The sequence below is a fragment of the Dreissena polymorpha genome, chromosome 4, assembly GCF_020536995.1.
Source record: "Dreissena polymorpha isolate Duluth1 chromosome 4, UMN_Dpol_1.0, whole genome shotgun sequence".
Taxonomy (NCBI): Eukaryota; Metazoa; Mollusca; class Bivalvia; order Myida; family Dreissenidae; genus Dreissena; species Dreissena polymorpha.
Window position 1 is genome coordinate 94,011,547 of NC_068358.1, and position 21,532 is coordinate 94,033,078.

Here is a 21,532-nt window from a genome sequence, read left to right on the forward strand (position 1 = left end):
CATGCCATGAAATGGGTCAAATTTCTCAATTTTTCATTAAAAATGAGGTGGTCGGGGGGAAAGATCAAGGGCCATAGTTTCACAAGTGAAGAAGCCAGCCTTGTCTTTGGTTGTATTTTCAATGTATATTGCCTATGCTATGACACTGACACAAAAAGGCTTTCTTGTGTCACTTTCTGCTTTGATGCAATGGATTTGACTGTTTGCGGCCTTTCGGAACTCGAAATTTGGTCAAAAATATATCCCCTGCCCCCTTAATGGTAGCCAGAACTAGGTTACATAAAGCAATATTTAGCAAATAATGAAAAAACTTATATAGCAAAAAATAATAATTTTTAACTCGGCTGTAATTTTTTAAAATGATTCCAAGACAATAATCATCCATTTAAAATTAAACCGATAAAAATAGAACATAGTCGAATTTAGGTGTCGTCGAATTTGGGTTACGGTAGGATACATCGCGAAAATATGTTGCATGCTAGTTTATGTAGAATAAATTAGGTATTCTAGATTCAATATGATTTTATTATACGGCGCTTATGTTTTTTTCTCAATTAACATTGGGTTTCTAATGTTTGCATATGACATATGAGTGTAATAGTTCAGAGGGCGCTGAAATTCTACTGACCTTCCGAACTAATGTGGTTTTCGTTTCACCGGATATATTTCAGTGCGCGTGCGCAACCTCGTATTGAAACAAAAGTAAGGGTCAAAGGTAATTGTGTCATTGGCAACGTTCTTTCACTTTTAGTTTCAATACACCATACAAAAATGCGTTAATTTATAATGTCATTCAGTAAAGATCATTTTGAGAAAGCAAAGAAAAGAAGAGACGATCGTCTAACTGGCTGGATAAATTCTGTACGAAAAGAGCAAGACTTTGGAATACCGCGGCTTCGAAGAAAGTTTAAACATGTGTTCAAGAAAATCGAATGGATTCCATCGGATGCATTATTGAAAGAGTTTGATGCTGACGAACAAAGCGACACTAAAAGTGTTATATTGGATATAAAGGTTTTTCGTTGTTTGTGTTTTAATGTTATGGTTCTTAGGCTTTCCTTTGATTCGTATTGTAAAATGTAATGTTTAACTTTTGCGTAATTTTTTACGAATACGATTTTTTAGCATAGGTGCTTGCACCTATGCTTAAGGTATATACCACATTTTGAAAATCCACATCGGTCGGTTAACCTTTCTGAAGCCTTACCTGATCAAAAATCAGACGAAATATCTATTTAATTTAGCATATGGTAATTCTTACAATTTTTTTGGGGGAAACGTTTTTCTAACGTTTTCTTCCAAGAATATTACTGACACCGTTTTTAGTGAATTTTTCTAAGACCGTTTTATGTCAAAAAATCTTCTTATAACCTAGAACAAATTTCGTTCGTAAAACAATTCTGTTCTTGTTGATAGTGACCTCACACCTAATTTAGATCTATATGGGATCCCAATTTCTATTTCCTTCGTTTACTGTTCTGTGAGAGGTCAAATGTTTACATAACTGAATTAATAAGGCCCTGGTTAAAGTATATGGAACATTTCATCGGTTAATTATAAATAGAAATTAAAACATATTCTCAGCAGGAAGTGGGGCATAAAGCACTTTTATTCTTTGAAAATGTGTAAAAAATGGCGGAGTACGATGAATGTTTTCTGATTTATGACATGGATTCTGACGTGCCTTTCTATGGATTTGATGAAGTAGAGTTTAAAAGTAAGAGATGTGTTAATTGAAGTTAAAATGTTTTACTTTGAGCCAGAAATTTACGTTACGAGTAGAGTTAACGGTTTAAATGTGGCATCGGATTTAATGGATTCGCGTGAATTCTGGACGAGTGCTGTGTCTGTAAAATATTAAATGGAAAGCTGTAAATGTATCAAGTCGGAAAAGAAAACGGATGGTTGCATAATGGTATGCGTGAAATAATGTAATTCTACGTATTTATTTTCATAGTTATGTCATTTTGTAACCATTCACATTCGTCACTATTTGGAATTCCCGTTTCTAAAAATAGAGCATTTTGTTAACAAGGGGGGCGACTCGTGATGTCAGCAATCGTTAAGGCTACAATATACTAAATAATCGAGTCATGAAGGGCTGTACTTTCTAAACAAATCATCATATTTTCCTCGAAGGCATGTTGTACACTTTGTTCTGGTTTTATCGTTTGGAGATATTGATAGGGGAAGCATAGGTGTTCACTACTTAATCCCTGAAATAGGATAAAGTTGGAGATTAAAGTAAAAAATGGCACTGCAAAAGGTTACAATCCACTAGAAAACGGCCGAAAAAGGCGCAAAAACAGTCGATTTTGATTTGAGTCGAATTTGTTTTTGGTTTGAACATGACAAATCTTTTTTATTGCTTAAATCGATTCAGCTAAGAATGCCCGTCAAGAAAAGGTATGGTTATGGGGGTCTCTTTGTGCAAAATGTTGTATTTATTTTCGCTCAAAGTTGTCGCTTTTAATCGAAACATATAAGGAAACTATTTAGTATATTTTGACCTAAACATTTACTTCAGCAGCATCTTCCCTGTATCTTGCAACTATGCTTTCAGCGCCATCGGCGCTCTCGTTACTCATCAGTTTTAGAAAGAGCCAAAGGGCGGAAAAAAATCTGCTCAACCCGCAGAAAAATCGAATCGAAACTAAGCAAATGGCCATCGATATTGGAGTGAGATTATGATGATGGTAACAAATGATAATGATGATGTTGTTGTTGATGATGATGAGTATGATGATGATGATGATAATGATGATGATGATGATGATGATGATGATGATGATGATGATGATGATGATGATGATGATGATTACTGATGATGATGATTAATATTATTATTGTTATTTTAACTATAAATATTGTTATCACTTAACACTATCTATCTGTTTATCCGTCCGTCCGCCCGCTTGTTATTTTCATTAAATTTTATTTCCTTTTCATTTCGGTTCTTTTCCTGTCTTATTTTATTTGTATTGTCTTTCGTTTCATTTCCTTGCTTTCCTTCATTTCCCTTACCTCCTCTTCCCTCTCTTCCATCCATCCATCCATCCATCCATCCATCCATCCATCCATCCATCCATCCATCCATCCATCCATCCATCCATCCTTGCATTAAATCATTCATTCAATATTTGCAAAATTATTTGTATGAATTACTGAACCATAAGAAACTCCGTACCCTGAAAAAAACACTATGTCATTACAGCTGCTTGGTCAAGATGAGCCGGAAGTACCTCCTCAGACGCGCGCCTCGTTGTTCACCTCGTTACCGATGGAGGATCAGACGATCCACGATAGCAACAGCAGCAACTCCAGGCTTGCATACAGCCGTGATGATGTCAAAGAATCTGGTAAGTATCCTGTATACGAGATAGGTCCAGCTACTTCTGGAAAAAACGAGGCTGAATTGCATGTGGGAAAGTGCTCCCTCATATTAGCCTATGCAGTCCGCTCAGTCTAATCAGTGACGACACTTTTTGCTTAAATATAATTTTCGTTTAAAGGAAGTCTTTCTAAACAAAAATCCAGTCTAGGCGGAACGTGTTGTCCCAGATTCGCTTGTGCGGACTGTGAAGGCTAATCTTGGAGGAAACGTTACGCACATGCATTTATCATCGTTTTCCCAGTTTCGATGCGTTATAGATAGTCTTGGCTATTAAATGTATCATACATATTTCAGTCTTGTTGGTTTAAAAAGAATTGTTGAGTTTAACTTTATTGGCGTCGCACTGAAGTGCGGCGACTCGTATGTAATACTTTTTTTTCGCTTATGGGAGGAGAAGTTATTTTACGGATCAATGTATATATTTTTGTTGTCAGACTATCTTGCATAGTGTTGATTTTTTGAGCAGATTAGTGTAAATTAGTACTGCATTTGTGCCTATTACATTTACTACAACATTTATTGCCAATATTGCAAAGCTAATTCTTTTAATTAATAACTGATAACATGGACTGGGCAATAATAAAATATCACAGGGGCAGGGCAAATACGCGAACTGGTGAAACTTTCTGGTTTTGTATAAAAACAAAACATAATCAAAATATATTTATTTTGTGGTTTTTCTAACAATAGCGCAGACTTTTGCTGTTCGAGTTTTGGTTAACGTGTATTTTCATAAATTTTACAAGACGACAGCGATTACACGGTTGATTGCTTTGTTGATAACCGTTTCACTACAGTCACTTATTAATATCTTAGTTAGAAGGTGATTTTCAAGCGGTTCCGTAGTGTAGTGGCTACTAGCTCGCTTCACATGTGAGAGGCCCAAGGTTCGAGCCCCAGTAGAATCAAATTATTTTATTTGTGTTCTATGTTAACTTTTTGTTTTGATGTAGACATTTTAGTTTAAATTAATATGCTGTTTTATTGTAACCATTTTTTGTTTTTATTATGCCCATGAAATATATGTGTGAGAGGGTGGGGGGGGGGGGGGGGTTCGTAAACACATTAAAACCTTTACAGTGTTTTCATATCAATGAGTACTCAACCCCTATCGTAAATGAGCAACGTAAGAATAAGTTCAGAATCATCTCCCCATTGAAGTTGAGAAAGATATGAAATTACGCTTACAAGATGAAGCAGATTTTTTAAAAACCTACACAGTTCTGTTCCATTAATGAAAACTGCACAAGGATTGCCAGTAAAAAAGGAAACCAATGTAAATAAAATGAACTATGAAATATTTGGGGGTTACAACACAAAATCATAGATAATGGTTATTTGGGAGTTATAACACAACGTCATAGATAATGGTTATTTGGAGGTTATTACACAAAATCATAGATAATGGGTGTACTAGAATCTTTTTCTATTTTGTTTAAAATAATCGGCCAATATATTAATATTTACAGTAAAAAAATAATATAGTTCCATGTAACTTCATTGAGTGCCCTTTACACTGAAATTCCCGACGCCCTTGCATCAATACTTATCTTGTAGTAAGACATTAATGTGATTTGATGTTCAGCTAATTTATTGATCTCGTTTATGCCAGTTTAAAGCTTGTAAACCATTGGAAGGGAATTTTAAAGGGGCCTTTTCACAGATTTTGGCATTTTTTAACTTATTCATTAAATGCTTTATATCGATAAATGTAAACATTGGATCGTAAAAGCTCCAGTAAAAAATCAAGAATATATTTAAAAAAAGGAAAATAACATTGCCCGGACCAGGTTTCGAACCAGTGACCCCTGGAGTCCTGCCAGAGTCCTGAAGTAAAAACGCTTTACCCTACTGAGCTATTCCGCCGAGTACACACATGTGACGTATTTTATACCTTATATAAGCAATCTTCGTAGTTTCACAAAATTTAGCGACAAAAACAGAACTCTCCAAATTATTCAATCGTTTCGCGTTGCAACGCTTTATAATTTGTAGGTTTTAAAATCGTCAAAAGATGCATATAATGGCTATATTAGACCATGGTAAATATTCAGTATTACTGTTTCCTCACAAATATCATAACTAAAACGAAAATTTGCGAATCTGAAACAACTTTTTTCAATTTTGTCAATTTACCAAAGCGTGAAAAGATCCCTTTAAGGGGAAGAGGAAAGAGTGTGTGTACACTTTTTTTTCGGACAAACAAACCAGGTTACGTCATATGACCTTACCTGCATTATAATGTTAATTTTAATTTATAAAATGACTACGCACAAGCTCACTTCGTAACAAAAGCATAATACAAGAAAAAACATCCCGTAAAACCTCTTAGCTGACGATGACTTATAGCTGACCCAAAAACTACATGTCCTTATTTTCTTATATTTCAGATGTCAAAACACCATACAGCAAAGCAGTACTGTATATTGACGACGAAAACGACGAATCGCTTGACACATTTGGGCTGTGAGTTCATTCAAATTAATTTTGGTATAGTATAGAATAAGACATAAATATTTTCTTGGAATTCTCTCCTATTTAAATGTTACAGCGTCCGTTAAATGAGATATCATATATCAAACGTAGTGCACTCGCCGGAGTTTTTAACGTGCTGCAATTGTTGGCTCTCAACAAGAGGTGATTGCTTTTTGATATTTTTAAGAAGTTTTCTGGAAGCTGAATACAGTCGTGCAACGATGTTGTTTCATGAACATTCCGGGAAGGTTGAACATGAGAATGAACACTTTGGTTATAAGAATTACTACGGGTGGTCAGATTGTTTGTAATGTCGCTGTTATTGGAGAGGTTGTACGCGAGAGGGAAGCTGTCATTGAAAAATGATAAAGTTGGTTTGGTTCCTTATTTGGCGTTGCATATGTGATTTACACATGTACACGGCATTGCACAAAGACTCATACGCTATTCAAAAAGTTAGTCATAAAACATTTAGCTATGGAAGTTAAACGGCTTCTCCGGGAACACATCTTTGTCGACCCTGCGTCTTTTGGACCGATGTTAATATAAGTATTTAATCTCATTTTTGTTGTATGATAGGGAAACACTTCCTCTTACGACTCCGATCGTTAACAATCGGAAGAAAATTCATCGGCCATCGATTCTGCAGGACATGTTGTGCTTCCAACAACGGCGGAAGGCATCTCGACGTGGATCGAGTGTGAACGGCATCGTCACCTCACGTCTACGGAGGCCGATCCAGCCGAAAGTTAAACAGAAAACAGAAACGGCAGATCCCGTTTCCTTGCCAAAAATAGATGTGGAAACCGGTGTGTTAAAAGTTCATTTACAATTATTTTAATCGATGCTCATGGTCTTAATTAATGAACGCCCTTCAATTACTTATACGTGTACATTTCCTGTTCTTAAAAATGCATGTAGCTTTAATAAGCGTCATGAGCATCGTCATCGTCATCATCCTTATTATCATCATCATCATGATCATCATCATCATCACAATCATCACCACAAACGGCATCCACAGCAGATGCACACACGTTCATATTATATTATACATGTATTTTGTATGGCCGATTTCTTGAGGTTGTATTTTGTTGTTAATTCAAAGCTCAAGAGAATGTCCCTCAGCCGCCAGAAGAAGTGCCGGCACCGACGATAGTTCGCGAGGCCTGCACTAACGTCACTACCAAAAACTTAAATGAACTCTCTATCAAGACTTCTCCGTCGGAAACTGGCGGCAGCAAGCATAAATTGAAGAACATTGTCGCCATTAAAGCTCCCAAAATGCAAGGATTCAGTATGTTTACAGAGGGATATTTGTAAAATAAATTTTTCTTTTACAGCCAATGTAATCTTGAAAAAAAAATAATTATCATAAAAAAGTTACTTTTATATGTGATGAAATATACAATTTGAAGACGCGATTCCTCATCTTGTGAAATTTTCTTGATTTTAAAAAATCGCATTTATTCGCCATTAGCTTTCTCCAGAGCCCGTATTAAAAGACCAACGAAACTGTCGAAGATGTTATCTAAAGAAGAATTACAGGCCGTCAGCAAAATAGTAAGTATCGTGTTGCTTCTCTTTACTGACACGAACCATCTCTGTACAATCGTTGAGACGAAGGTTAATTGCTATATATGATGTAGTTCATTCACCGTGTACTTTGAGATATTATCTTTTCCACACGCATTCACAAAGCTTAAATCCTATTTTGTATTTGGGCATGTGTGTCTGTCAGATTAATTAAGTGTCTTCTTTCCCAAACTATTTAGAAATGTGTCCGAAAGGTTCTTCCAAGACTTCGCGGAGTCTGCCTTGTACTAATTCACGATTTATAGTATTCATGTATCTCATAACAGGAGTCTTACATGTGTGTGGATTATTTTTTAGGCCCTACAGACGACAGAGGAGCGGCGCGCAGAAGTGTTAGCCAACTTTCGGCGCATTGTTACTCTGCTGATTCACGTGCGCGTTCTTCTGAACGTGTCCAGGCTGCGCATTGAGGAGAGTGAGAAGCTGAAGCCGTTCAAGGTGAGCGAAAACGGGGCTTACTGCATGTGCGTAAAGAGTCGTCCCAGATAAGCATGTGCAGTCCACACAGGCTAATCAGGGACGAAACTTTGTGTCTAAACCGGATTTCCACTAAGAGGAGGCTTCCTTTAAAATGAAAAATAACATATAAGCGGTAAGTGCCATCCCTGATTAATCTGAGATGACACTTTATGCAAATGCATTAAGCCCAGTTTTCCCAAAGCGCGGCTTAAATGTTATTGTTTGGGACCCGATCGGCAAACTATCTCACCCTAACCCATTTATGCATAGTGTCTAGAAAAAAAGGCCTTGGCAAACAGCGTAGACCCAGATGAGACGCCGCATGATGCGGCGTCTCATCAGGTTTTGCGCTGTTTGCTTAAAGGAATTTCTGTAAGAAGTATTCTATATATAGAAACAAATATACTAGACATCCCTAATTTTGGAAATAAATTGATCCAATTTAGAAGGATGGGAGGGTCCACTAGGCATAAATGGGTTAAGAAGAACAGTTGTCAGTAAATGACTTAAATATTTGCACATCAGGATGTACGATGGTTTCCACTTTACGGTCATTTAATTATGATGTCGTAAAAGCTTAAACGAACTTCATTTCAATTTAGTTAATCAAATTGTAGATATAAATATGCCATTTGTAATCATTTGTGAAGCCGGAAACTTTAAGCGTTGAATATTAGTTATCATTCTGGCTTAGTATAAATTGTGTGAACGTGTATCAAACTTTAACCCATTTATGCCTAGCGTCCTGAAAAAAGGACATTGCAAACAAGGTAGACCCAGATGAGACGCCGCATAATGCGGCGTCTCATCTGGGTCTGCGCTGTTTGCTTAAATGAATTTCTTTATGAAATAATCAAAATATAGAAATAAATTTACTTGACACCCCTAATTTTGGAAATAAATTGATCGAATTTAGAAGGATGGGAGAGTCCACTGGGCATAAATGGGTTAATTTACGTTGAAGCGTTACGACCGAGGCTTTGAAATCTCCTTCGATTTGAGCGAGTTCAATACAAAGAGCAGCTACGGGGCGTTGTCACTGAGGGCACGCAATGCGCTGAAGAAGCGGGCATGTGATCGAACACAGGAGGACGTAAGGATTCTGACGGTGGGTGCACGTTCTTGTGACGTCTTAATGACTAACCACTGTGAGTTAGCTCTAGTGATATTTTTTAACTATTTTTTGCGCCGGAATCTACTCTTGCCGGGAAGCAAATAGCAATTGTTCTGTCTGTATGCTCGTTTTTTTCCATGACTTTTCATTCAGTCTTTGGACTAATGTTCGCAGATGAATGTCAGTCAAAACTCTATAAGGGTAAGACTCATCTTAGCATGACGCGACGCATGATATAGGGAACATGAGATCAGTTTTGGCTATAACATAAAGTTTATCATGCGAGGCTTGAAACAGCTTAGTGCAATTCGTGTAGAGCGCCTTGTCGACCATCGTTGGAAACAACAATATTTATATCGTTGTCACAGCAATTAAGAAGCATGATGCATATCAATGAATGTTGGTTCCTAAGATGGTCGAGCCCTCGAATGGTCGAATGTTTCGTTCCCTGCATAACAGACATCATCCTTTTCCAACATTCAACTAATCTTCTATTTGAGTCTTGCACTGGGAAAACGGGGTTTAATGCATGTGTGTTAAGTGTCGTCTCAGAATAGCCTGTGCACTCCGCACAGGCTAATGATATTCGACACTTTCTTTTGTTTTGTATGTTTTTGTCTACAAGAAGTCTCGTTGTAGCGAAAATCAAGTTTTAACGGAAAGTGTCATGCCTGATTAGCGTGTGTGGACTGCACAGGCTAATCTGACACAGTACTTTACGCACATTACCCCGGACTTGGTCCCGTTTTCCAGAGAGTGAGGCTCAATAATGTTTGTCAATGATTATTTATCGTCTTTATACTTTCCAACTCAGAAGCAAAGGGTAAATTGCTATGTGCAAACAGCATAAAACCAGAACAGCCTGCGAGTAACTCGCAGTCTGTTCAGGTTGTATGCTGTTTACTGCTCATCAGTATCTAAGGGTTTGAAATGAAGTCTTAAAAACTTGAATGTAGTAAGAAAGGTCTTTAATTAAATTAAACTTTCTGCGGGACTACAAAAACCAAGTCGTATCTAAGTGGTAAAAGGGTTTAAACCCCAGGTGTCACATCGCAGTTTTATCAATAAACAACGATTCATAGTTTTATAGAGAAATAACTTAACAAAATATCTTCTGAAACATTATTTACAACAATACCAATCAGCAAGTGAAAATGGCGCGTTTTCTTGTTCTTGCCAAAAGGGACGTCCAAAAGTATAGAGTATTTTTGAAACCATACTCGAAGCACAAACCCATAAGTTAATGAATGATCTGTAATATGGTCAAGATCTTAAATCGTATGGTATGATTATTTTAGTAACATTTACCTGAAAACGCATCTGAACAAACTTTGAGCATTGTCTATGTTTTTAGGCTCAATTACTTCATGTTTATGTTTTTAAATGCGTATTCTGCTGAAATATGTTTGCAAAGTATTTGTTTAAATAAGCATATCTGTCTCTTTGATTTCCTTTGCAGTGTGGAAGCTTATGCAAGTATGAATCATTTATTGTTTAAAATTCAAATTGTTTTCTTTTTAGATGTCAAAATAACTTTTTTATAAGCGTGTGTATGCTTGATTTTACTTTATTCGTAGAAGTTTTGGAATGTGTGTTTTTGTTTTCGCTTGTTAGCCCGTGTAACTGTAGGCTTACTGTAGGTCTGTAGTTGTTCATATATATATTTGTGTTATCGTCACTGGGGGACCGTCGGTCCAACCGGCTGTAGTGACTAACCTGTCTAAGAAGCAACTAACAGCCTCACAAATAAGAGTTCTATCTAAGGGATTGAAATTTGTTCCAACAAGAAGTGTCGTTGACAAAGGCAAGTTGTTGACGGACCTCACTGCATGGGAACGTCGCATGCGAAAATATTTCTACTCTGAAGAGAAAGAAGGACATCCTTATCAAGAGAAACCGCACAGGAAGAAGACGCCGTCAACATGGACTCAAAAAGCAGGCCGCGATAAATGGTTGGATACGTATGTCAAGGCTGTAAAGGATGACATCCTCAAGGGTCTCAAAAGAAAGTTTAAACTCAATATGAGTAAATCTGAAGAATACGCTCTGAAAGAACTTCTTAACGACGATGAAATTGTCATTCGGCCTGCTGATAAAGGTTCTGGTATAGTCGTAATGGATAGCACAGATTACATAAAAAAATTAAAAGGTGAAATTTCCGATAGCGACACATATGAGGAAGTAACCGACGACAAAACAACATCAGTGCAAAACAAGGTAAAAAAAGGTGGTAGACAATCTGTACAAAAGAGGTTCCATAGACAGTGATCTCTGACAATACATGACAGGGAACGATGGCACTTCCGGTAAGCTTCAAGGGAACACGAAGTTACATAAGCCAGGAATGCCGTTACGCACTTTTGTGAATGGTAGAAGCCACCCGACAGAGAAAATGGCGGAAATTGTTGAGGACCAGTTGCGAAGCCATGTGACGTCACTTCCGTCGTTTGTAAGAGACACTATGGACTTCTTAAACAAAATACAAAAATTAAAACAACCTCTTCCGGAAGGTACGCTAATACTCTGTTTAGATGTGAAGGCCCTGTATCCAAGTGTCCCGAGAGATGAGGCCCGTGCTGCTGCTATAGAGGCTTTAAACAGGCGAACGGACACGGAAATTCCTACAGAGGACGTCATCGTGATGATGGACACTGTGTTGGAGAGCAACACCTTATCATTCAACGACGAACACTTTATACAGACGGAAGGGACGGCAATTGGCTCACGCCTCGGGCTGAACTATGCATCAACCTACATGGGTGCTTGGGAAGAGGAACTGTTCCGGCGGTCAGAAAAGCAACCACTCGCATACTTCCGGTTTGTGGATGATGTGTTGGGCTTATGGACGCATGGTATCGAGGCACTTAAAACTTTCCACACACAAGGAAATGAAATGGTTCCATAATACTTGTATTAATATCTTTGTAAAATTATAGTTTCTTTTTTATTTACATATCATATGTTTTAACTTGTTTAATAAAAAATATCGTATATAAGTATCACGGCTACATGACCTGCATCGTTTTAACAGGATCTCTTGTCGCGACTTCCGGTTTTTATGAAGTACCCGGCGTCTGTCCGACAGGATCTGTCACGGTCCATGTGGTACGACGAGTTCTCAAACGGGCGCGTCATTGTGAAACAGGGCGACCCGGGTTCCCGGATGTACTTCGTCATTTCCGGTGAGGTGGACCTCAAGCGGACGGATGTCACCGATATAGGTCAGGAGGAGACGCGCTTGATATTCAAAAGACGTATAACATAATATTTGATACACCATATTAATGCTTCTTCTTCCACGAAGAGGGCAGCATACCGTCGCCGCTTTGTCCGTCCGACCGAATTGTAATTTTGATGGGATTTGTTTTGCATGAATCTGAACGACATATTCTGATAATCATATCCGTACGACTGCACGGTCCTACCGTCCGTGCGTTCGTTCTCCCGTCGCGCTTGATCTAAGACAATAATGAAGTAGAAATGGCGCGGCAGAGGCCGACGCGTATCACAACGCCGCATGTTTGACCCAGGGGCGCCCCAGGGTTGGTAATGGGGCCATGCATAGTTGAGATTGACCATATTGTCCGTATTGTCATAAGAGAAGTTCAGTATCAATTAGAAGTGAATTGGTGTAGAAATGAAGAAATTATAGTAAAAGGCACATTTGGATGGGCGTGGCCTATGTGGGCGGGGTGCCCCAGGGTTGGTAATGGGGCCATATATAGTTGAGATTGACCATATTGTCATAAGAGAGGTTCAGTATCAATTTGAAGTAAATCGGTGTAGAAATGAAGAAATTATAGTAAAAGGCAATTTTGGGTGGGCGTGGCCTATGTGGGCGGGGCACCCCAGGGTTGGTAATGGGGCCATGCATAGTTGAGATTGACCGTTTTGTCATAAAAGAGGTTCAGTATCAATTTGAAGTGAATCGGTGTAGAAATGAAGAAATTATAGTAAAAGGCAATATTGGGTGGGCGTGGCCTATGTGGGCGAGGCGCCCCAGGGATGCTAATGGGGCCATGCATAGTTGAGATTAACCGTATTGTTACAAGAGAGGTTCATTATCAATTTGAAGTGAATCGGTGTAGAGATGAAGAAATTATAGTAAAAGGCAATATTGGATGGGCGTGGCCTATGTGGGCGGGGCGCCCCAGGGATGGTAATGGGGCCATGCATAGGTGAGATTAACCGTATTGTCACAAGAGAGGTTCATTATCAATTTGAAGTGAATCGGTGTAGAAATGAAGAAATTATAGTAAAAGGCAATTTTGGGTGGGCGTGGCCTATGTGGGCGGGTTGCCCCAGGGTTGGTTATGGGGCCATGCATAGCTGAGATTGACCGTATTGTCATAAGAAAGGTTCAGTATCAATTTGAAGTGAATCGGTGTAGAAATGAAGAAATTATAGTAAAACTGCAATTTTGGGTGGGTGTGGCCAATGTGGGCGGGGCGCCCCAGGGTTGGTAATGGGGCCATGCATAGTTGAGTTTGACCGTATTGTCATAAGAGAGGTTCGGTATCAATTTGAAGACAATCGGTGTAGAAATGAAGAAATTATAGTAAAATAACCTAAAAAAAATGAGTGAAAATCTCTGACCCGGCCCCGCCCCAACCCCCATAACTTTTGACCCAGGGGTCAGATCAAAATTCCAAATAGTGCAGGGTCGCACATATGCTCATAGCTACCATGTGTGTAAGTTTCAAGGTTCTAGTGCGTATAGTGTAGGAGGAGATAGTGGCCAGGATGGACGGACTGACGGACAGACAGACGGACAACCGGGCAGACGGCGGAGATAACCATAATATTCCAAAGCTTTTCAAAAAGCGTGGGGATAATTGAATGACACTTGTTATGCAGTATCCACATGAGACGGTCATGCGCATCTTGTCAGGACGTGCCAGTGCAATGACTTTTCAGGGTGTTATAAAGATGATTAATGTGCATTTTGAAGAAAATGAGGTCCGTCCGCTCCCGAGGCAACATATTTTGAGGACCCGGAGTGTATACCCGCACTCCTTCATAGTTAACTTACTAGAATCACGACGGGACGAAGATTTATTTAAAGCTGTAATATCCAGCTGTTTATTTGTGTACCGATATTTTTTGCCGCGTTCTTTTGCTGTGATGATGAACTGGAGTATCCCTAGGAAACCCAATCTTTCCGGTATGGTGACCACAAACCAAACTCACATGTGCCGGGAGAGGGGATAGAAACCGGTTCGTCAAGGTCATGACCAAGTCCTTCAAACACAACTCTTACCGGAAAGCCAGACATAATGATCCGAATCGATGAAAACGTGAAGATGCGCACAATCGACGGATCGTTCTGGTCTGATGGTTTTGCATGGACTTATTGTGCTATGATTGTTTATATATCACTTTGTAGTGGATTTTCATTTCCGTGCGAGATCATAGACGCTTATGATCCAAATTTTAACAAACACGATATGCAACACCCTATATGGCGGACATGCGCACCGTTGTTGTTAAGTTGTTCCAATGGGTTTCGGGGAAGTTATTGTCGTTTGACTATGAATTCGTCATTTTCAAATGGATTTTAAGTTCCTGTGCGAGACATTCGGAACTAACGCTCCGAATTTGATGAAAGTTTCTATGCTCTTTTTTTACTGTCATTTTGTATTTCTCCGTTAATTTTTCATTGAGTTGTATGCCTTTGAATACTAATTATTTTCCGCGCTTTATTCCGGGAACTCTTAAGCCGCATTGTATGGTGCCATCGGGGAACGCCCATCAATGTATGTTTTCATACATGTTCAGCGTTAAAAGACTGTCATTTATATGTGGGATACATATTTAATACATATGTTTTAAAAGTTAAATAGTTTTAATAAATGCCCATTTGTTACTTGTATGTTATGTTACATTACTTACATACATTTTAAATGCATATACTGAGCTTGTAGTTAAATTATAATACATTAATGGTAATAAGGTGTGAGACTGATCATTCTTTCAAGCAATTTAAAACGTACTATGTTATTTATGTAGAAGTACATTCAAAACCATCTACATACTGTGTCATTTTGCAACCGCATTACGGATTTTCCTGAAGTGTACGAAGATGATCTGAATATAAGATGCTATGTTTTTGTTATCAAAGACGAGATGTAACTGATAATCGTTTTGGTTTGATTTCATCCAGCCTTAAAAAAGCCTTATCAAACCATTGAGAAGTTACTTTGCAATTTAATTGAAGTATTTTCTCGCGTATGTCTTTTTAATTTCCATCGTAATGTAATGAGGTAATTTTTTTAATCCCTGCCAAGTTTTGTAAATAATTATGGGTCAAGAGAGTGGCTTGGAGCTCTTTTAAAATCGGTTTAAGCCCCGGAATGTGTTTCTCACTCGCAATGTGTTCCTTAACACCGCATGCTATATTAAGGTTAAATTTCGGGGAGTGTGAAGATTCTTACTGCTTATTTGCGAGTGCTATTTACCAAAAGCTGGCAGATCAATATTACAAATAAAAAACAATAAATAATTATTTGGCATTCCGCAATTGACAATTTGCCTTTGGAAACTGCCATACAACATATAGGCACATCGCCAGGCGCACTTGCACTGTTAATTGAATAGTAAATTCATGATATAATAATTCATTTAGATTATTCTTTCATAAAGCGTATACATGCTCGTCTTGTAGAACAATTTGAAAGTTCTTGTTTGGGTGTTAGGCGGTATATGTCCGATTTTGGTGAATCATTAAATGTAATATCAATGCTCATTTCGGTTTCAGTGGATATATATTTAAGCCGTGCTCAGTGAAAATGGGGTTTAATGCATGTGCGTAAAGTGTTGTCCCAGATTAGCCTGTGCAGTCCGCACACGCTTATTATGGACAACACTTTCCGCTACTTTTTGATTCTTTTTCGTGTAATGGATAGTCTCTTCTTAGCAAAAATCTAGTTTAGGCGGAAAGTGTGATCCATGATTAGCCTGTGCATTCCGAACAGGCTAATCTGTGACGACACTTTACACACATAGATTGAACCTCTCACAGAGCACGATCCATAAGTATTTCTTTTCAGGAGAAGAAGTGTGCTACCATATTCAGACGCTCAAAGCCGGCTCCACGTTCGGTGAACTTGCGATGGTACGAAACATGCGGAGGGAATTCACCGCAGTTTGCAAAGGTACCGCTCTGCAATCCTGTTCGCTGTCATAGGGGCAGCAATCACATTAAAACCAAAAAACAATCGTTCGCTATTAATGAGTTTGTAGGAAGTGTCTCCGATCGTTAGGTATCTAAAAGGGAGATAGCTGCATCGACGTTATCGCGCTAGTTTCATAGTAATAGTTGTTACTTCCCCTTATATTCAGTGAATTATCCTTTATTTCACTATGAAAAATGAAAGAATGTATTCTCGATGAAGACTAAAAGTAAGGAATCCATTTTCACGTGTTCACGGGTTTCTTGTCTTCTTGCTGCTTTCAATTGCTCGAATATGTCTCTTCTAATTCTTGTGACATTTTTCATGACTTTTTTGTATCCCGTATGAGCCCACACATGAGCTTTGTCGTCTAGGCTGACTCTTAGAACCGTAATTAACCCATGTATGCCTAGCGTCTAGAAAAAAAGGCATTGGCAAACAGCGTAGACCCAGATGAGACGCCGCATGATGCGGCGTCTCATCAGGGTCTGCGCTATTTGCTTAAAGGAATTTCTGTAAGAAATATTCTAAATATAGAAATAAATATACTAGACATCCCTTATTTTGGAAATAAATTGATCCACTTTAGAAGGGTGGGAGAGTCCACTAGGCATAAATGGGTAAATGAACGCACTTTTATTTACAAGACTCATAAGCTTTTTTAATATTTCCCTGCATTATTCATTAAATAAATAACAAATTAAGAAAGGTAAACGCTTATTATACTCCGTCCTATGTTCAATATATACATGTATATCGTAATGAATAGCCTCATGCCCCCAACATCTACGCAGAACCCGGCTTTCAGCAGTCCGTCAGTCAGTCAGTCTGTCTGTCTTTCTCTCTGTCTGTCTCTCTGTCTGTCTGTGCGATAATTTCTGTCTCAACCATATATTAATATATGTTTTAAATGGCCATTATTAGACGATTCGTCGCGTGTAATATCAGTCTCCCTACCTCAGAGGTTAAGGTCATAGATATGGGTCAAAGGTCAAATGTGCCATAAAACAGTTTGAAATTTCATGTCAGCCAAACTTTTGGTATTAATGAATGGATCGAAAAATAACTTGGTACAAATGCATTCGCATATAACTCTTGGCTCCCTCCCTCCCTGAACTCAGGCTGAGTTCACACATAAAAATTAGCACAGCTTGTCTGTACTGAACACACTGTCACTCATCATATTATGTTAAAATAACTTACCCCATAATGACCCTCAAAAGGAGTCTCAGTGTCGCATGTATCATAAGTCTCATTACTTTTCAGATCAAAGTCGCACTTAGAGGTCAAAGGTCAAAGTTGTCATCAGCAACTTGTTTGTGACATAAGCGCAGTTTTATGAAAAAAAGAGGAATATTGGGGCTTCCGTGCGGTTTGGACGCATGACTTGTTAAATGATCCGTGTTGCGACTCTGGCATAAACGGCTCAACTTGACTACGATAAATGTTCCCTCTTCAATTTCTCCCTGTTTGTAAACAATACAAAAGAACTCCATTTATCCTCAGGTACCTCGGAGGTCATCAGCCTGGGCAAGGACGAGTTCAACCAAGTCCTGCGGACCCGCTGGGAGCGCGACTACACCATACGCTATAACTTCATGCGCGCCTGCGAGCACTTCCGGTCGTGGACGGACCACCAGCTACAGATATGCGCCGACTCCTCCGATCTCAGGGAGTACCAGGATAACACTGTAAGGCGAAGTGGTTTATTCAAATAAGGCGAGCTATGATGTCTAGTGCATGTGCGTAAAGTGTCGTCCCAGATTAGCATGTGCAGTCCGCACATGCTTATCAAGGGCGAAACTTTTCACTTTTATTGTACTCTTTTAAAGTAAGATTCTTCCAGCTGAAAATCCAGTTTAGGCGGAACGTGTCGTCTCTAGCTAGCCTGTGCGGACTGCACAGGCTAAGCTGAGAGGACACTCAACGCAAATACATTAAACCCCATTTTCACAGAGCGAGGCTCAAATATTTTATGTCCAATATTTCCAATTCCACATCAGTCCTTCAATTTCTAGTTTAGATGTATTCAGGCCAGTGATTTAATTGACAAGCGTAGTGAGCATTTATTTGTAATGTTTATTTTTTTCTTCTATTGGACGCCTGCTTCAGGTGATTTACCAAGAAACCGCGGAAGAGGAGGACGACAGCGTCTTTTTCATTCGAAAAGGCCAGTGTCAGATAGTTCGAAGGATCCTTCTCGTGCGCCACCAGTCGCCGTATCTGCGGCCCAACATTCTACTTCCGGACGCGGCCAACAAGAGAAAGGACTTCCTGTTGAAATCGTACGCTAAAAGTCGACGCCAGCAGCGAGACGAGGTCCGCTATCTCACCGTGACCACGCTGTTGCCAGGCAACTATTTTGGAACAGGTCTGTGTTTTTAAGGTTTATGGAATACATTGGAGCCGCTTTTTGGGAGAATGGGGCTTATTGCAAGTGTGTAAAGTGTCGTCTCAGATTAGCCTTTGCAGTCTGCAGATGCTTATCAGGGGCGATACTTTCCGCTTGTATTTAAATTTACGGTTAAAAGGAAGTCTCTTTTTAAATGAAAATTTGCTCTTGGCGGACATATTTCTCCCTTATAAGACTGCGCGGACTGAACGTGCATTTAAACCCCGTTTTCCCGTAGCGAACCTCATTTAGAGATTGCGTTCGAAACAATTAAAATATAGAAATATGACTGGAGTGGAAATCGAAGATTTTAGGAGGTAAAGAGATGCAGTCGTTTCAGTAGAGCTTCGAATTCCTCATATATTTGTAATTTTCTACACTAAACCTGATAAAGTGGACATATATCTCTGTCTGAACTGAGCGACTGTGTTGGTCCCGATTTGTTAAGTTATTTTTAATGTGTTATTTCACTGTTTGTATATTGAGCAGGCCACTGTGGTCTGTCTTAACCCATTTATTCCTAGCGTCTAGAAAAAAGGCCTTGGCAAACAGCCTAGACCCAGATGAGACGCCGCATGATGCGGCGCCTCATCAGGGTCTGCGCTGTTTGCTTAAAGGAATTTCTGTAAGAAAATTTTAAATATAGAAATAAATATACTAGACATCCCTAATTTTGGAAATAAATTGATCCAATTTTGCAGGATGGGAGAGTCCACTAGGCATAATTGGGTTAAGTAAAAATAACTAAGTAATATGAAACAAAAACAGTGAATGTGTTTACAGTCCAACCTGCCCGAGCGACCGCCTGTTAATAGCGACCAACAGTCAATAACGACCACATCGATTTCCTCCCGAACGATTTCACTATATATTGAACCTGCGAATAAAGCCCACCTGTGAACAAAGACCAACGACCACCCTTTTACATTCCCAAATCTCCATTTTGATAGCTTACAACGACCACTGCAATCATAAAAATCAACGATTTCGCAATTTTCAAAAAACAAAATGGCCGCCAGGACGCTGCGTAGTCACGTGATACACATCTTACCAGTGGACTCGTCAGTCGCTATGGAGATATTGGCAAGTGACAGTTTATTGCACTCGATAGCAGTTGTTTTTTTATTTAACACGCATTGCTAATTGGTTGTCGCCTGCTTCTTTAATGCATTTGACAGTTTGTCAAAAGTGTAAAAATTTGCCATTGTATTTAAGAGACTCGCGATAAGTGTACTATTTGCCGAAAATATCAAAGACAAATTTGGGGCTTTCATAAACTCATTAAGGAAATTAACGGTTTCATATTATTTACGATGCCTATTAAAGACAAAGATTTTGATAGTCATTCTCTGTTTAAATTTCTCCATAAAAAGACGTTTATAGATTATAGAAAAGTAAATTGTCAGTTCAAGTTAGCCATCATGGCTTCCAAGCGTAAGTTCTTGACGTTGGAAGAACGCGTTAAGGTCATTAGTTTGTTAGGTAAAGGACACAGTTGTAGACGAGTGGCTAGTGATCTTGGTGTAGGAAAAACTCAAATTCAGAGCATTTTAAAGCGTAAACATGAGATTATGTACGATGAGTATCTGTCTGGAATCTTATTCTTGGATGTTTTCAGTCTTATATAAATATCAGGTCATTTATTGTCCATTATTGTCAACTTTACTTGTTGTGTAGTAGTGATTCATGTATTTCATGTATAAATGTTTGCTATGTTATGTATATTTTGTACTTTGTTCTTTGTAGAATTACATGTACATGTACGTATACATGTATGTCAATAGTTATTTATACAGTATATGATAAATTAAATAAATAATAAAAACATAAGGGAATAGAAATACAACATGTAATAAATATACAAATGTAAAACAAAACTGTGTTTTTAATCCTTGATTTCATTATACATGCATACGTATTTAAACATTTAAACAATAGAGCACATACATAGATAAGGTATCTGTTAAAAAAACTACAAGCATATTTTGCAAAGTTTTGATCGACCCTGCGAATAAAGACCACCTGTGAACAAAGACCACAACGACCAAATCCCTTCAGTGGTCTTTATTGACAGGTTGGACTGTACATTGAAATTTCATACAGTATCAGACGGTCACCCCAGCATCATATTTTGAGTATTTTGAAAGTTGTGCTTTCTCTTTTAAGTTTTATGTTTGTAATACACCCCTAAATATTAAAATAATTATAATTATATCAAATACAATTTGAACTTCACACACTCGAGTTCAAACATTTAGGTTGATACTAACATTTATTGTTTTCAGGCGAATCTATGCGCGACACTTTCATTATTTCGAGGGGCAAGACCGAATGCGTTGTCATAAAATCCGCCCAGTTCAGCATCATGGGGAAATCAGAGCAGCTCAGACACATGAAAAGCGAGCGCGAGAACTGTATTCCGAGTAACAAGACGCTCTATGAAGAGTTTCAACGAAACCGGAAGTGGTACGAATACCGGAACAAGGTTCTGCAGGAAATACTTAGGCGGAAAACTAAGGTTCATTCTGAATCCTTCGCGAATGTTCCTATGAGTATCCGAACCAAGCCGACAATTGATCGAGATCTTTTGTATTACAAAAAAATTGTGTAGTCATAGAAGAGAATAGTATGTTTTGAACAAATATTATTTGCCTTTGTTTTCTTTTGCTTTGTTTTTCGTTTCAACTTTGGCCAATTTAAACATGACACCGTCGAATATGTGTAGTTCTATGTGCTTAACATTAATGTTCCAATGAAATTTGCTGCACGTACACATACTGGTAAATGTGACGATGAGGGTTCTACATTTTTCGAATATATTTTTCATTTAAATATGGTATTCCGCTCTTGTTTGTTTGTTTTTATCCAGAAAACGTGCGACCATATTCACTTATTACGAGTGATTCATCACATTGTTTTAGCCCTTTGCA

General features: G+C 38.5%; 1 protein-coding gene across 1 annotated transcript; it reads left to right on the plus strand.

Moving 5' to 3' along the window:
- Positions 1–708: 708 nt before the first annotated feature.
- LOC127877364 (uncharacterized) lies at positions 709–21,263 on the plus strand. The gene is made up of 13 exons (XM_052423115.1): positions 709–1,014; positions 3,215–3,359; positions 5,785–5,860; positions 6,449–6,678; positions 6,978–7,166; positions 7,350–7,432; positions 7,763–7,903; positions 8,889–9,032; positions 12,070–12,259; positions 16,088–16,192; positions 17,717–17,901; positions 18,323–18,581; positions 20,888–21,263. The coding sequence occupies exons 1-13, from the start codon at positions 787–789 to the stop codon at positions 21,211–21,213; spliced, it is 2,301 nt and encodes a 766-aa protein (XP_052279075.1). The 5' UTR covers positions 709–786; the 3' UTR covers positions 21,214–21,263.
- The last annotated feature ends 269 nt before the right edge of the window (positions 21,264–21,532 follow it).